We start from the raw sequence: 16547 nt of genomic DNA, 5'->3' as shown, positions 1-16547 counted from the left end.
TTCTAACTATTAACATCCCCCGGGTGCTTTGAATGCTGCCATCACAGTATCCCCAACTCCAGCCGGCCAGTGGCTGCCACTGATCCCTGCAGGAGCGGCGTTATTTCCCCTCACTGTGAATGGCCAAGTCACAGGAAGGGTAACTTCAAAAGTCATTTCCATGGATAAAATGGTGCTTTACCAGCAGAAATGGCTCGTTATAAAATTATCCAGCTGGTACGCAGGTGAAGTTATGAGCGTATGGCCCGTCTGTGCGGAATTTTCGCCGGACTGAACGGAGGGTTTCCGGGGGTGGAGCTGAGAAGGGAGTCTGGACTTGCACGCATGCTTTGGCATTTTCCCGAATGTCTTCCACGCAGACAATAGCAGGTGTAATTGTGTGCGGGTACATTTAGTGGGACAGTTTTTGAAGCGGACTTGCGCTTTGAAATTTGATGTAACTTGCATGCAGATTTGCCGACTGCCATAGGCAGTCTGTTTTAAAATTACCCCGTCAGAGATGGTCTTTGCACAAGTTCTCAAACTACCAAGCCCACGTGTTCTTTTTCCTTGGGCAGTTTTCAAAGTAAAAGTAGCCACAGAGGTTTGCGTCTGCTCTTTCTGCCGGTACTTTTACAACCAAAACCACGTGTGCAGTTTTCTCCACCCCAGTGCCTATGAGAGCATGGGGGTTGTGAAACTCTACGCTCACTTTTACTTTCATACAGGTTGTGCAATTTTCAGACAGCCAAGTTTATGTGGGTAAAACGTTTTGTTTTTTTTACCCATGGAAATCCCTTTGACAATTGCCCTCATGATTTTAGATCAGCCACGTTTGAGTGACGGTGAGGTCCATCTTGAAACGGTTTGTCCAGCTAAGTTCATGACTTAGCCGGCCAAACTATGGGATTTAAAAATCCGGCCACTCTGAGCGCCTCAGACTTATCAAGAAAAAACACATATCTGGATAAATTGGAGGCATTATAGGGCAGGGCTAACTTACATTGATAAGGCCAATATTCAACATTATCCATATAAGTTATCTGGTTATATTTGGTTGTGCCAAAAAGCAGTCCTAAAGTTATCTGGATGACTTTGGCTGGCCACGTTCAGCGAGATACATAACCAGCTGTGAACTTTACCCAAATATTCTTCCTGCTCGTCGGCTCTCGGAATATGGACCTCAATCACAACTACTCATGAAATAAAAACATATCATTCCTTGAAGTAACGCATTTCATATGCACGCAGACTGTGTCTGGGTATGAAAACAGAGGAGTAGAGATACAGAGAATAGGAGAGAAGAAAGGCAGGCCTTCCAACAACAACAAACAAATCAAAGTCAAATTATCTTCATAAATATTGCTTATAACAGGCTCTTCATCCAGCCTCCCCCTCCCTCCCAATTCTGAGCTTTTTAACAAAGGAAAGGCCAATTATGGATTCTCAGGGGAAAGGAAATGAAATGGAAAATCCAGTCCGGGTTATAAAAATAGGTCTTTGCCTTCTTCCAGGAGGCTCATTATATTAATTAAAGATTATTACACTAAAAGAGATAGGCAGGGAATGATTACATCAGAGTCTGGTGGGAAATGTTCTCTCTCTACTGCCTCAGGCCCACCAATTTTTAGTTATTAACAATCATCCAACTCGTCAACGTCAATGAGATAACACTTGAAAGTATCGTCCAATGAAGCAGGCACTGTGGGTGTACATCAGTCATGGAATACCTTCTTTATATTGGTTACGAGTTTGAGTTTACAGCCAAACTAAAATTCTGATTTAACTTTTCCTGGATTTAAAAATTATAAAACAGGGCATGTTCTTTGGATTCCTGGAAGCCGTCCTTTCCCCATTAAATTAGCCTCAGTCATTAATTCTGAATGCCTTTATTGCAAGACTGATCCCAACATTGACTAGCATGGGCTGCACATAATGATACATTAGACCAAATAGTTTACAAATTAAGAGATTAAGTGTAAGGGAGACAATCAGACATGTGCCATATTATTTTACTGCCGTATGAATTAGCCACTAGGCTACACTGTTGGCTCATTTTGTCTCGCTTGTGTGGCTATACAACATTGCCTGACACTCATAAGAAAAGCCCTCACAAGCTAATTCCCGGTCTTTAGAAGCAGGCTGTTTTTGAAATCATATCCTGGCACTTATCCAGCAATCCTAATCTTACAAAGAAAAACAACAAGTACAGAACGCATGGGGGGGAAAAGGGTTAAGAAATTAGGACAGGAACTAGGTGGTTATCCTAACATCTGCCAGATTGTTCTTTGTGTCCCTCTAGCAGCCACTGAGCCTTGGGATCTGCCGGGCCTTAGCTGTTCTGTTTGGCAGTCTACACTGTCTTAAGTAAATGGTTAATCATATTTTATTGAGACCCCCTGAAAAAACAGCCACGCGAGGTTCAGTGCGTATCTAAGAGGGACGACGATTACTGACAACAATAAGAACATGTGTAAGTGTCAAATGTTTAGCTCTACCATGCAATTTTGCATTTTAAGGTCTCCGTCTTTTTTTGTGTGTGCACTTTTAAAACATTTTATCTAAGACTTGCTCTTGGGTTTAGAGAAACCCCCCCTGGGGGAGACAGTATATGGGCTGCGTAAAGGAGAACATTCTCACTGGCTTAAATGCACGGCTTGATGAAGCCACGGTTAAATGGGCATTGCGACATGCATTTTAATATGAGGCACACAGCCCCAGTGGGGATATGGTGAAGTGAACAAGCCATAGTGCTGGCTGGCAAGTGGATATTGGGTTGGAGTCTAAAATGCTTGCCTGGGGGATAGGAAATGGCTCCAGTGAGATAACATGCATGTGTTACTATAAGGGCGGTAAGTGCCTGGGAAGGGTGGCAACATTTGGGAGACAGTGCGCAGTGCTTGGGCTTGCAAGGAACACTGGTTTTGGTGAGAAGAGCTTGCATGTGTTCTCCTGCTACTGCCCTGCTCTAATTCGCTCCTCTCAGCTAGAGCAGAGCTGTGTGTGCTGTTGTCAGGGCAACAGACTCTTCCTCCTCTTCCGATGCCAACCCACCGAAGCCATACCTCTTTCCACTGGCAAGCACATTTCAGCACATACGAGTCGGCCTCAGCAAGACCGAAGTGGAACTAAAAGACTGGCGCTTGGATTTTGGGTTTTCTCTCTTTTTTTTTTTTTTAATACGAAAGAGGAAGCCAAAGATCAGGTTAACCAGAGCAGCCTGTTGAGCTGGGTACCAGATTAAAAAAAAACCAAAGCCCACAAATTACAAACTTCTGGGGAGAGAAGGAGGATGGACTAAAGGGACAGCGATGAGAAAGAGTTTGGCCTTTAGAGCTCTGAGGTGTAAGTCAAGGATTTGTCATTGTGCATTGTTTATAAGTTAGGCTGCTGCTACCTCGGATCTTATTATCTAGACAGACCCACCCTGTGGAAAATGCAAACAGGAACATTTTAAGTCACAGTTTCTGCAGAAGCCCCATCATGAGAAACTTTCGGTGTGCACGGTCTGGTTTTCTGCTCGGTCCTGCCGGTCTGTAAGCCGCAGCAGCTACCTGCAGCTGATTCCTGAGAGCTTTGCCAGTACCCTTATATAAATTCCAGGCCATCGGTCTCTGAATCATTGAGAAGATTTTATTGTTCATGAAATGTTAGCTGCTAACTTGACATGCAGGTGACTTTAATGAAATAATTCCCAGTTTTAATTTTCATATCCTTTCCCACTCTTGTACCCTCCTGTGATATTTAATGCAAATTGCTCTGGTTCAGCCTTCCGAGTGCTTCGGTTGCTGGACTCCGAAGCTTCACCACGGGCATACGCCAGCGACTTTAAAGAGAGGAAGCGGAGAAAGTTTATGATGATCAGCCTGGATGCACTTCAAAGAGCTCCCTGTAGTGGAAGATGTCTGACAAAAGACAATGGCAGTCTTGGTGTTCGCAAGAGCACTTTGGCATGGATGGTATGTATTGCAGAGGACATGACAGCATTTCAGAGTGACAAAGAAGATTTGGAGCAAAAAAAAAAAAAAGGGGGAAGGAAGTTTCTCGGGTGAATAAGCAGACATTAAAGTCACTAAATTAAAATATATGGGAAAGGTGATATCTTTTTATCGGACTAAATACATTTCTTGACTAGCTTTAAGGCGCTACAGTCCCTTCATAAACCGATTGAAGAAGGAATCTTTTTCTTAATTAAGGAGGTCCGGCCACTCCACCATGGGAGAATAGGTTATAAGTTAAAATGGCATCTATGAAGGCCCTGGAAAAACAGCGCTGCTTCCTTCCAGATCTCTCCCTTGCTGAAGGGGGAGGGAAAGAGAGGATAGGATGATGATTGGCTTTGTACTGGAGAAGAAGTTAAGAAGACAGATAAGGTAAAAAAAAAAAAAAAATGCAGGTTTTCAGCAACCAGTCCTCTAGAGGAAGCACATGAATCCACTGCCCATTCTCGTTAATCTTTAATATGGTATTTTTGTAGTGTACTTACCACGAAGGGATTCTGAATTTCCTATCCAGGGACTTCTTGGTTGGAAAGACCATGTAAAATCTGCCGTGGCATCATGTGACCAACCGCAGAAGTCATCGGGATGATCAAAATTGCAGTTGAACCCTGACGGGAACTGGAAATCTTGCAAAGAAACAAAAAGGTAGGATGAGGGACGGATCTGGATTTCTGTCATTTAAAATCCCTATCTGCATGTACCTGCTCTGCTGTACACCAAAGAGCAGGCGAAAAGCCTCTGTCCCATGACTGATACTTTTAATTCATCTCATCTGTCACCAGTTCCAAGGATCAGCTATAAAACCCTACAGCGTCCATAAATTCCCACTAAACCCACCTAATCCACAGAACAAACAGGTTGTAGCGGAATGCGCCAGACATCTTCGGGCAGCAATGAGCACTTTCTGTCTTTCACATGACACTTTTTACTGAGTCCCTATTCTTGTGTAGGTGGCTGAGAGAGAATAGAGGAAGCAACAATTTGGGTTGCATATAAAGGGTCATTTTAAAAGGAGTCGTGCATGTAAATGTAACATGCTATCGTAGCAATTTAAAAAAAAATCCATGTATGCATGAGAAAAAGTGCACTTACACGAGGAAATCCTATGGACAATTCAACGGCGTATGTTGAAGCAATTTTCAAAAGCCCACTCACACATTTCCACGTGTAAAACCCAGTTTTAAGCATGTAAATGCTTTTGAAAATTACCCTCATTCGGTTTAAAAAAATATATATACTCAAAAGACTTTAGAGCAGCTCCAGAAAATAATAAGCCGCACGTACCAGCGCTCCCAATTTCACAGGGAGACTCCTGGTAGAAAGCCCTCCAGATCCTGCTTCCCTTTCCTTTCCCTCATACTTCTGATGCAGAGAGAAGTCAGTGAGAGGTCGGAAAGAAGCAGATGGAGCAGTGCTAGGGCTGCCAGGGAAGGAACTGCAGGAGGGACTGCCAGGAAGAGAAAGAGATTCCATGCGCCAGAGGTGTACTAAGGGGGGAGGGGGGGGCGGTCCGCCCCGGGTGGCAACAGGAGGAGGGGTGCCATTGCTGCTGGCAGGAAGGTCGTGATGTGGCAGGGGAAATCCTGCCGGCAAAAGCAAGGACATTCAGCAGTGGCAGAGGCCAGCAGCGCTGCTGGCATTTTCTGGAGCTGGCGGCAAAAAACAGGCCCAGCGTTGCTGCCGGTGCTCCTGGAGCCGGCGGCCGAAGAAGAGGCCCTATGCTACCGCCACTAGCCAAAGAAGGGAGAGACTGGCCCTGAGAGAGTAAGTGCCAGTGTGTGTATATACAAGGGTGTGTGTGTGTGTGGGTGTGTGTGCGTGCGAGGGAGTGTATGAGGATGTGTGTGTGTGTGGGTGTGTGTGCGTGCGAGGGAGTGTATGAGAGGGTGTGTGGATGTGGGTGTGTGTGTGTGAGAGAGGGAGTGTATGAGAGGGTGTGTGGATGTGGGTGTATGAGAGGATGCCTGTGTGTATATGAGATGGTGAGTGTATAAGAACATAAGAACATAAGAAAATGCCATACTGGGTCAGACCAAGGGTCCATCAAGCCCAGCATCCTGTTTCCAACAGTGGCCAATCCAGGCCATAAGAACCTGGCAAGTACCCAAAAACTAAGTCTATTCCATGTAACCATTGCTAATGGCAGTGGCTATTCTCTAAGTGAACTTAATAGCAGGTAATGGACTTCTCCTCCAAGAACTTATCCAATCCTTTTTTAAACACAGCTATACTAACTGCACGAACCACATTCTCTGGCAACAAATTCCAGAGTTTAATTGTGCGTTGAGTAAAAAAGAACTTTCTCCGATTAGTTTTAAATGTGCCCCATGCTAACTTCATGGAGTGTCCCCTAGTCCTTCTACTATCCGAAAGAGTAAATAACCGATTCACATCTACCCGTTCTAGACCTCTCATGATTTTAAACACCTCTATCATATCCCCCCTCAGTCGTCTCTTCTCCAAGCTGAAAAGTCCTAACCTCTTTAGTCTTTTTAGTATAGAAGAGTGAGTGTGTGTGTGCCTGTGTATATATATGAAAGGGTGCGTATGAGATGGTGCCTATGTGCGGGGGCGGAGGTGGGGATGAGAGAGAGGAAGCATGTGTGTGTGTGTGCTCGGGTGAGACAGGAATCATGTGTGAGAGATAAAGGGGAAGCGTGTATGTGTGAGAAAGAGACAGAGGAAACTTGTGTCTGTCTCTTTCATACACACACACACACACACACACTCAAGTTCCCTCTGTGTCTCACCAAGTGTGTATGTGTGTGAGAGACAGAGGGAAGATATTTTGTTTGCATCTGTGTGTGTGTACCACAGTTCACAACAATCTCAGGGTGACAGGTATGGAAAGAGGGGGATTTTTAAAATCCTTATTAGCTTTAATTAATGGGAATTATTTGATGTCTGCTGTTTCGAAATATTTTATCAATGTTTAGGAAATGTTTAAAAATGTGTACAGGAGCTTCTAATTATTGAATATTCTATTCATCAGCTATTTTAAAATGTATATTTTTTAGTATGGTTTTACTATTCTGATTGATTTTTATATTTCTTGATTGTATTGTTTTGAGGAATAGTGATTTTCTGCTTCTCCATTGTTGCACTGCAAACAGAATCTGGCTTGTGGTTTCCAGTTCAGTTTTTGTCTGCATATGTGTGTGTGTGTGTGTGTGTGTGTGTGTGTGTGTGTGTGTGTGTGAGAGAGAGAGAGAGAGAGAGACAGAGACAGAGACACAGAGGAAGCATGTGTGTATGTGACAGAGATGGAAGAAGCATATCTGTGTGTGAGAGAGACACAGAGGAAGTGTGTGTGTGAGAGAGGTAGGGAGAAAGTGTGTGTGTGCGTGTGCGTGTGTGTGTCTCACACATACAAACATGCTTCCTCTGTCTCTCATCAAACATGTATAAGTGTGTATGAGAGAATGTGAGCATATTGTGTATGTGTGTGTGCCCCCAGTTTACAACAATCTTATGATGACCGAAATGGAGAGCAGGAGATTTTTAAATCTTTATTAGTATTAATTATTGGGTGGTGTTTGATGTGTCTGTTTTGAAATATTTTATCGATGTTTAGGACATTTTTAAATTATATATTTGGGGAAGGGAGGGGGGTGCCAAAGAAGTATTCGCCCTAGATACCAAATACTCTAGGTACATCTCTGCCATGGGCAGAGATGGTATCAGTGCCACCAGAAAGAGAGAGACGGATAAGAAAAAAAGACCTAGGGATAGCACAGTAGGGAAGAGAGAAGAGAGGCAGAAAGGATGGAAAAGAAGATGGAAGAAGTAACTGAGGGGAGGAAGAAGAAGAGAGGGCGAGAATGGTAAAGAAAAGAAAATGGATGATATGAAAAAAAGGAAACCGAGAAGAGGAGAGAATGTGGGAAGAGAAGTAATAAAGTATGGGGGAGAACAATGGGAACACTATAAGAGCAGAGAGAGACATCAAGAGAAAGGTCTTAGAAAGTAAATGGCGACTGAAAGTAACACATGTGAAACAGTAAGAGACAATTTAATTCTTTTACTTAACCCAAATGAGTCGAAATAAGTAACATTTTAGGAGAGGGAGGGTAGGAGCAGTTCGGAGCATCCTATTTGCAATTTTGCTAAGTTGACAGGTTATGCAATGAACATTCATTGCAAGACTAAAGAAAGCAAAAGTAAGTTAATAAAGAAAGAGGTTAGGAAAAAGAATAAAGAATGACAACTGAGAATACACCCCAAACGCAGCTTCTGGCTTTACAATAACCGTGAGCCCCCGATCATAACAACGGCACAGGGAAAGGCCTGCTGCTACTGCTACTCCAGACCTTACTCTAGGTCTATGGTGCCAACAGAGATGATTCATGCAACTTTCAGAAATGCTTCACTTCAATGTGCAAGTAACTGTGTCCACAGACTTTCCTGTAAAAAAAATGTTTTTCTCCAGTACCCATCACAGTTCTGTCAGATGTAAAGAGGAAATGTTATAGATAGGAAATCAGTTACAGACCAAGAAAGAGCTGCAGATTTCATGCAGTTGCCCAGGGACTAACTGGAGGTGCCTCTTAGAATGTTTGTACTTTAGTGCCTACAATTGTAGATTGCAGGAAAGACTTGAGATAATAATAATGCAGTGGTGTTCTGAGAGGCAGGAAAAGAGCAGGGACCAAAATGGCATCCCCCTGCGGGGACAACACATTTTTAGCATGCGCCACTCATTCCTTCACCCGTACTGCAAAACTGTCAATAGCCTAACATCAGCTAGAGACTCAATCTGCCCATTCTTCTCACCTGCCTTGCAGTTTCTTCCTGCCGGCTGAATTGGAACTGGCCTCTATTAAGATGGAATGGCAAAAGCCTTCCCCCCCCCAGGAGCAGCCTTGATGGCGTCTCTAGCCCCAGTGGGCCCAGAGAACAGAAGCCAGGTCTGGAAACTGAAGCCAGGTCCTCTGCATGGCAGTGCACAGCACTTCCACCGATCCTCGGGGCCAGGCTCCTCTCTGCTTCTCTCATGCTTATTTTTAAAAAAATTATTATACCACGTTTGCCCCACCACCATCATTGAGAGGTTGCTCCAGGCATCCACTAATTTTTCTGTGAAGTAGTATTTCCTTGTGTTGTCATACTTCTGTACATGAACCCTAATTTCCCAGAAAGGACAGCAATGTTTTCAGCCACTTAGTATCCCACCTCTGATCTTCCATGCTGATCTTAATAGAAACAGAAACACTTCCAACAGGGAACTGTCCAAGATGGAATACCACTAAGAGATAACTGATGAGCTCAGGACATTGCAACTCCTGGCACAAGAGGGACTGACAGAAATAGAGATTAATGTGCCGTCCAAGAACACATACAGTACCTTCATTCTCCACACAACCATATCCACATGCCTCATCTGTAGGGTACTGGGTGGTGGTTTCTTCACTCTTCAAGGTGGGTTTTAGTGTCTCTGAAGTGGGCTTGGTCTCTGCATAAATAGAGCATGTAAAAAATAAATCACTATTTACAGTGGAAGAAGTGAGTCATCATGTACCACATGCTGAATCCGACTCTGAAGGACACAGTAATAATAGTAAATAAAAGCAGTGACCCCCCCCCCCCCCCCTCCCAAGTGCTGTAAATGCTGCTGGGAGGGTGATGAGATCCTTATGTAATGACTATTTTATGCTCAAGAAATGTTTCTGCCAGTTGTAAATGTAGGCCCATGATGCCAGGATCCGATTTAGCTAGATGAAAACATATGGATTCACTAATATGGACTGACAGGATAACACTGAGGTCAACAGTGAAAAATGGCCAACAGGAGAACATATCTACATCTGCAGTTCCCAAAAGACCTGTATTTCCCTCCCGCTGAGTGAGCGTGACTTCTATATTCCTTATGATACCATTCTAAACAAATAGAAAAAGGGAGCATTGATGAAGGCATCCTTTTATCTGTTGCTTGCTATGTGAACACTTAACTGGGCAATAATTTTCTATTTGATCATATGATTTTCTGAACTAAATGGAGATCCATTAGAGATAGGAAGGGTAATTTTCAAAGGCCATTTCTATCTGTATAAAAGTGCTTTATCTGCAGAAATGGCTCATTATAAAACTGCCCACCTGATATACAGGTAAACATATGTGCACATCCTGTATGCACTTAAGTTTACCCGGGTTTGAGTGGAGGCGTCTCTGGGAACAGAGCTGGAGAGAGGTTTGGAACTACATGGTTACTTTTGGATTTTCAAAAGAATGCATGTAAATTTCCTTGAAAACTAGTAGATATAAGTGCACAGGCAGTTTTGTAGGGATAATATATTTTTTAACTTTGCATTTTATTGCAGGTGTCTGCATCATGACAGATCACAATGAAACAACTGATATCAAAGTTGCCCAGTGCACCAGCTTATACAGCATCACAACCCAAAAATAAAATAAAAGTTAATCAGGAACAACAAACATTATTGCCCTATATTATAAAATCATTCAATGGGACCCATATTTTCTCAAACCTTGAGCACTCACCTTTTAAACAATAGTGGAGGAATAATTTTTAAAGGGAACGTACACGCATACGTTTCCTTTGAAAACTGGTGTAACTTATGCATGTATTTTCCAACTCTTTCATACAGGCTGCTACAAAATTAACCTGGAAGAGGATAATTTTCAAAGGGTAAAATAGTTCTTTCCCTGCAGAAAAGGTCCTTTTCAAAATTGCCCACCCGATATGCACATAAAATTGCACACACATGCACCTTGTATGCATGTAATTTTACACCTATAGCTGTGAAACATTCCAGGTGGTGGAGTCTGGGCGGAGTCTGGATTTATATTCATTCTTTTCAGTTTTGACAAGCATGAGCATACATATTCTCGGAAGAATGCTCCACATAAATTAGCAAATGTAAGGTGTGGGGAGAGTTTTGCTGGGATCATTTTCAAAGTGAAATGAAGGCACTTAAATTTTCTTTGAAAATTGGTAGAATTTCTACATACAACAGCCTGCATAAGAAAGTCAACCAAAGCGCAAGTAAATTACACCAATTTTCAAAGCAGACATATGCGCACGACTAGTTTTGAAAATTAGCCCACCGCCAATACATGGCTGCCAACTTTCCTTGAAAATGTACACGCATGCTTTTTAAAATCCCAAAGGATGCACGTAAATTCAAACCCATCCCCAACTCCCTTCACTCTCCAGGAATGTCTCTGCTCAGACCGGATAAACTTACACACTAACATAACATACACGCATAAGTTTAGCCACATATCACTTGGGAAGTGTGCACAAAACGTTCTTTTGCCTGCAGTAGTCCCTTTGACAGTTCTCCTCCCTATGTACATATGCCTTTTTTTTCTCTCACTCAACATCTCTCCATCCAACTAGCCACTCCTGGAATTACATTCATTTATTTCGTGCAAGTTTAATGACTTCCAGTGGAGCCACATGAGGATTGCTGTTGATGGCCAGCAACATAAAAACCCATCTGCAGCTAATTGAAATGATGTTTTCACTTTGTTCACATATGAAACAGAGTAGGTAAGAAGGGTGGACAGAGGCAGTTTCAAATATGCCCATTTTTTCCATGTCATCACAAAATGCAGACTTTCTTTTAAAAATACACATACTTACACACTTGGGCATATGTCCTGTCTAATAAATACATGCTTTCCAACCCGTTTTTTTCAGTTTACTATAAGAAGGACTCATCAATGATACAAATAGCTATGGATAAAATAGGCAGCTGGATAATGTGAACAGTACCCTGAGAAATCCAGTAGGCAATGTCCATGTTAGCTGATTAATGCTCATATTACGCAAATTCTTCACTTTACTCCATAAAATAACCACCGGTGAACCTAGAGAATTCTTACAACTGCCACCTTCAAGCCGCATGATTTAAACAGTTCATATGAAAAAAAAAAAAAAAGGCACTGACTGGTTTTCCCATTTCAATTCTCTGAAATGATTACAAATCACCAGAGAAGAAATATTTATTTATAAGGTGTAACTATGCGAGGCCGTTTACCGCAGATACCCTTCAAAGTCAAACCTAAAAGGATACAGAGGGAGGAAGAGACAGCTCTTCAGACTGCAAGGTCAGGTGGGTCTTGTACCCGACTGGCCAACGTAATATGGTGCCAGGCCTTTCCCTGACAAGCCGGGGTTATGGTTGGGGGGAAGCTGCGGCTGCCTGTATCTGGGCACGTGCTGCAGGAGTAGGCAAGGGAGGGGGGGGGGGGGGTGTGAGGAGGTTTAGTTTCAAACCTCGGGATCCCAGGGAACCTATTGATTCCTCTGTAGCCGGGGCAGTCGGGAGTGGGAGGAGTTGTGGGCGGATTCTGTGATTCGGCAGGCATTTGCTGCTTACCTGGCGTGCGTCTGAACGTCGATACCCGCCCGCCCGGCCCTATGTTTTGGTTTCTGTTACGGTTTGGGGGTTTGGCTTTGTTGCAGCTGGGGGGGGGGGGGGGGGGGGGGGTGGCGGGTAGCCCGGGCCGATTGGGGGAATATGCAATTGTTAAAAGTGTCTGATTTGACAGGTGTCAGGTCAGTGGTTCCTAACTGAACAACTGGGTGCAGTTGTTGTTGGTGCGACTCCTTGCTTGGACGGTGGCAGGGGTCGACGTGGTCGGTCCCTTGCTCGGCGGCGGCGGGAGTCGTGGGGGGGCATGTACGTGATGTGACTGCATACAGGCTGGGATAGCCTCTGATTGTCCGTCTTGCTGGTCCTTGGCTGATGGGCGGGGGAATTGATTGTTACAGTGAGCTGGCTCAAGCTCCGGGATGTTTGTGAATAAAAGCTGCGGCCTGTTGATCCCAACTTGTGTTATGTGTAATTATTGGTTGTAAAGGGACGGGCGCGGGCAGAAGCGTCTGTCCTGGCTACCCATATTACAGCAGAGACGAACATTTAGGGGCAGATTTTTAATGCCCTGCGCGCGTAAACCCGGCCAGATCTACGCATGCAGGGCCCTCTCGCGCCGGCGCACCTATTTTGCATAGGCCGCCGGCGCGTGCAGAGCCCTGGGACGCGCGTAAGTCCCGGGGCTTTCTAAAAGGGGCGTGTTGGGGGCGTGTAGGGGCGCATCCAAAATGACGCGGCGTTTCGGGGGCATGTTGCGGGGGCGGGCCTGGGGGCGTGGTTGAGGCCTCCGGACCAGCCCCCGGGTCAGGTGATGGCACGCCAGCAGCCCGCTGGCAGGCGTAAATCATGAAACAAAGGTAAGGGGGGGGGGGTTTTCGATAGGGCTGGGGGGGGGGGGGGGTTAGGTAGGGGAAGGGAGGGGAAGGTGAGGGGAGGGCGAAAGAAAGTTCCCTCCGAGGCCGCTCCGATTTCAGAGCGGCCTCGGAGGGAACGGAGGCAGGCTGCGCTGCGCGGCTCGGCGCGCGCAGGCTGCCCAAAATCGGCAGCCTTGTGCACACTGATCCCGGATTTTATAAGATACGCGCGTATCTTATAAAATCCAGCTTACTTTTGTTCACGCCTGGTGCGCGAACAAAAGTACGCGATCGCGCAAATTTTTAAAATCTACCCGTTAGTGTATTGGATGTATTTGTATTGCAAACTGCTTTGTAGAGAAAGGAAATAAACTACTGTTACTCAATATTATTCCCTCATAAACAAGCTACAAGGGTTAATTTAAAGGGAGGCAATGAGCACGGTCTGACTGGTCTTAGCTCCTTTAATAGAAGTTAAGCTCTCTGTTCCTTTCTGTGCTCAGAACCCTTCGGGACATGCATGTAACGAGCATGGAGGAAATTCCCTGCCTAGCTTGGACATTATTATGGCTTTTTTTTTTGGGAGGGTGGGGCAGTGGGGATGGAGACTTCTATTGCTAACAAGAGGGCACGCCCAGTCCTCCAACGTCCCCGAGCGCCGCTCCGGTGACGCCTGCTTGCGGCCTCCTTCCCGGATCTGTCTGGGCAAACTTTATTACCAGCTCGAAAAAAACAAACAGCAAAGCGGGCAGAGGAGAAACCGTGCATGGAAACAGGGGCGGGGAGGCACCTGTTTCAAACACAAGAGATTTTACCACCTCAACTTCTTGGGTACAAACGCAGCTTTGCCTCTTTTTTTCTTCCTTCCTGCACTGATGTGGAGACATAAAAACAATGCAAGAAAAAAAAAAATAAATCAGTAGGGAAAGGCAAATCTTCTTTTATGGGTGGGATTACAGGAGGCGAACGTGCTGCCGAGGAGAGCTACAAGAGATCATCGGGCCGGAGCAGGGTAGCCAGTCAAACAGAGAGTGAGAAAAAAAGAGAAAGCCTTGTTTTGCTTTGCCTTAAAGAAACAACTGCCTACCAAGCAGCAGCTTCCTTCAAGTAATTGAAACCAGATGTTGCTGACTTCAAAGGGGAGCCGACTGGGCAGAGTAATGTTCTCGAAGGCTCAGCCCTCCGGAGGAAAAGAGTTTGGCAGGACCTTGGAACGAAGAAGCCAAGAGCTACCCGGCCCTCTTTATTTCTATTCTCTCTAAAGCTCTCGGTTACTAGACGGCTGCCGGTCACCAGTTGGCACATGCAAACAAGGCTGCCCCTGCCTAATGGGCAATCTAACGAGTCCCTGATTAATGCTCTGCCCTGAGGAGCAGGAAGTCCCCCCCTCTCAGGCTCCTGCAAAGCAGCCGAGGACGGGAACACTGCGCAAGCTGCAACCACAGGAGGTGGAAGGGGGGAGCCCCATGCAAATGTTCTCACTGTGTAATCTGGTAGGCCGCCAAAATGCATCAGTTGTGAGGAGTTCTTGACATACTTGTACCCTGCTCTCGGCACAGCGGGAGGGCTCTCCTGTACTTGGCTTATTTTGTATTTTCTAAGTAGGATGAAATGTTCTTTGGAAGTTAACAAAATACTAGAGGCCATGTCCCTGATGGCAGCTAGGTGGGAATGAGTGGGGAAAAAAAAGAGTGCACATAATCGTTAAATCCATGGATGTGAGGTTTAATTCGGCATTACTAGCAAAATAGTGCTTTAAATAATTCTATGGGTCATATAGCAAGATTTCCCCTTTATTGCTCTGACTTCTACTTCATTTCCGAGGAGGTTACCATTTAAAGTGTTTGAAAGCTCCTCTTGCTCCCACCATAATAAATCCCAGTAACTCAGGGCACTGCCTCGCTGAGATCCGCAGCGGAGCCCCAGGCAGGCATCACACTGATACTCGTAAAGCATGAATACAGACTGCTGAAAAGCAGACTTTGGGAAGGATATTTTTTTTAAATTAAAGGGGGTGCATACCTTTTATTACAACATTATAAAAGAAAATAAAAAAGATAAAATATATTAGACCAAAAAGAAGGCAACCCTAGTGGCTCAGCAGCCATGCTGTGCACTGTCATGTGGAGTGACGAGTGCAGGTCCTGGCCCAAGTCTTCCACGTCTGAGGTCTGCAAGAGTAGCATTCCCAACCCTCAAGAGAGAGAGAGAGAGAGAGCGAGTGAGTGAGTGTGTGTGAGTGTGTGTGTCTGGGGGGGGGGGGGGGGGTGTCACAGTCATTACACAATGGTGACACCTAGTGGCCAAATTTAGGCCCCGTGATTTTCAGGGTTCCAGGAGGCACCCTGGTTCATGGCCCCCAAATATGGATCATCACTGCATTGACTGGAATGGAGTATGCTGGGAAGGGAGATATAAAGCAGGAGGGAAAAATATCCCTGAGCTTATGGTGCTAGGTGCCAGCCCTGGTTCTGATTGAGTTGGAAGCCCAAAAGAACAGGAGTAAACTTCTAGATTAAAAAATACGTGCATATATTACAACAAAAACGATGAACAGCAAAGAAGAAAAATAGGGCAACAGAGCAAATAAAGAATAGTACATTATTTTGAGAAATCTAACAAGCAGCCCTACTTCATAATTCCTGTAGTCTCCTTCCTGACTTTCTAAAACATGAATACAGTAAAATTACATACATGTAAGGACCCTTTACCTTGCTTAAGACAAAATCATTCTGTAAAACAGGGCAAGGAGCAGTCCAGTACCCCCTCTGGATTCAATTTATGTTAATCTTTCCAGACGAGCCGATACAGTAAAGTCCGCGGGAGAGCGGACGAACGCCCGCTCTCCCAGCGCATGCAATTCACTATGCAAATTAGGCGGTGCAGTAGAAACGGGGAAAAGGAGGTGCTAGAGACACTATCGTGTCCCTAGCGCCTCCTTTTTGACAGGAGCAGCGGCTGTCAGTGGGTTTTACAGCCGACGCTCAATTTTGCAGGCGTCGGTTCTTGAGCCCGCTGACAGCTATGGGTTCAGAAACCGGACGCTGGCAAAATTGAGCGTCCGGTTTTCGGCACGACAGCTGCGGGCCGAATTTAAATTTTTTTTTTTTCCTTTTTTACTCTTCGGGACCTCCGACTTAATATCGCTATGATATTAAGTCGGAGGGTGCACAGAAAAGCAGTTTTTACTGCTTTTCTGTGCACTTTCCCGGTGCCGGAAGAAATTAGCGCCGACCTTTGGGTCGGCGCTAATTTCTGAAAGTAAAATGTGCAGCTTGGCTGCACATTTTACTTTCTGTATCCCGCGCGCATACCTAATGCATGCAACATGCATTTACATGTTGAGGGCGCTATTAGGTGCCGCGGGTTGG

General features: G+C 45.0%; 1 protein-coding gene across 2 annotated transcripts in view; it reads right to left on the bottom strand.

Moving 5' to 3' along the window:
* Positions 1-16547, bottom strand: part of NRP2 (neuropilin 2) — a 277836-nt gene that overhangs the window by 84342 nt on the left and 176947 nt on the right. For both annotated transcript variants that reach the window (XM_029606320.1, XM_029606319.1), the window contains exons 11-12: positions 9325-9432; positions 4466-4606 (exon numbers count right to left, since the gene is read on the bottom strand). In XM_029606320.1, the coding sequence (XP_029462180.1) occupies positions 4466-4606; positions 9325-9432 (249 nt within the window). The remainder of the gene's footprint in view (positions 1-4465; positions 4607-9324; positions 9433-16547) is intronic.

Source organism: Rhinatrema bivittatum, chromosome 6 (genome assembly GCF_901001135.1).
Source record: "Rhinatrema bivittatum chromosome 6, aRhiBiv1.1, whole genome shotgun sequence".
Taxonomy (NCBI): Eukaryota; Metazoa; Chordata; class Amphibia; order Gymnophiona; family Rhinatrematidae; genus Rhinatrema; species Rhinatrema bivittatum.
This window is presented reverse-complemented; position numbering and strand designations above follow the sequence as displayed.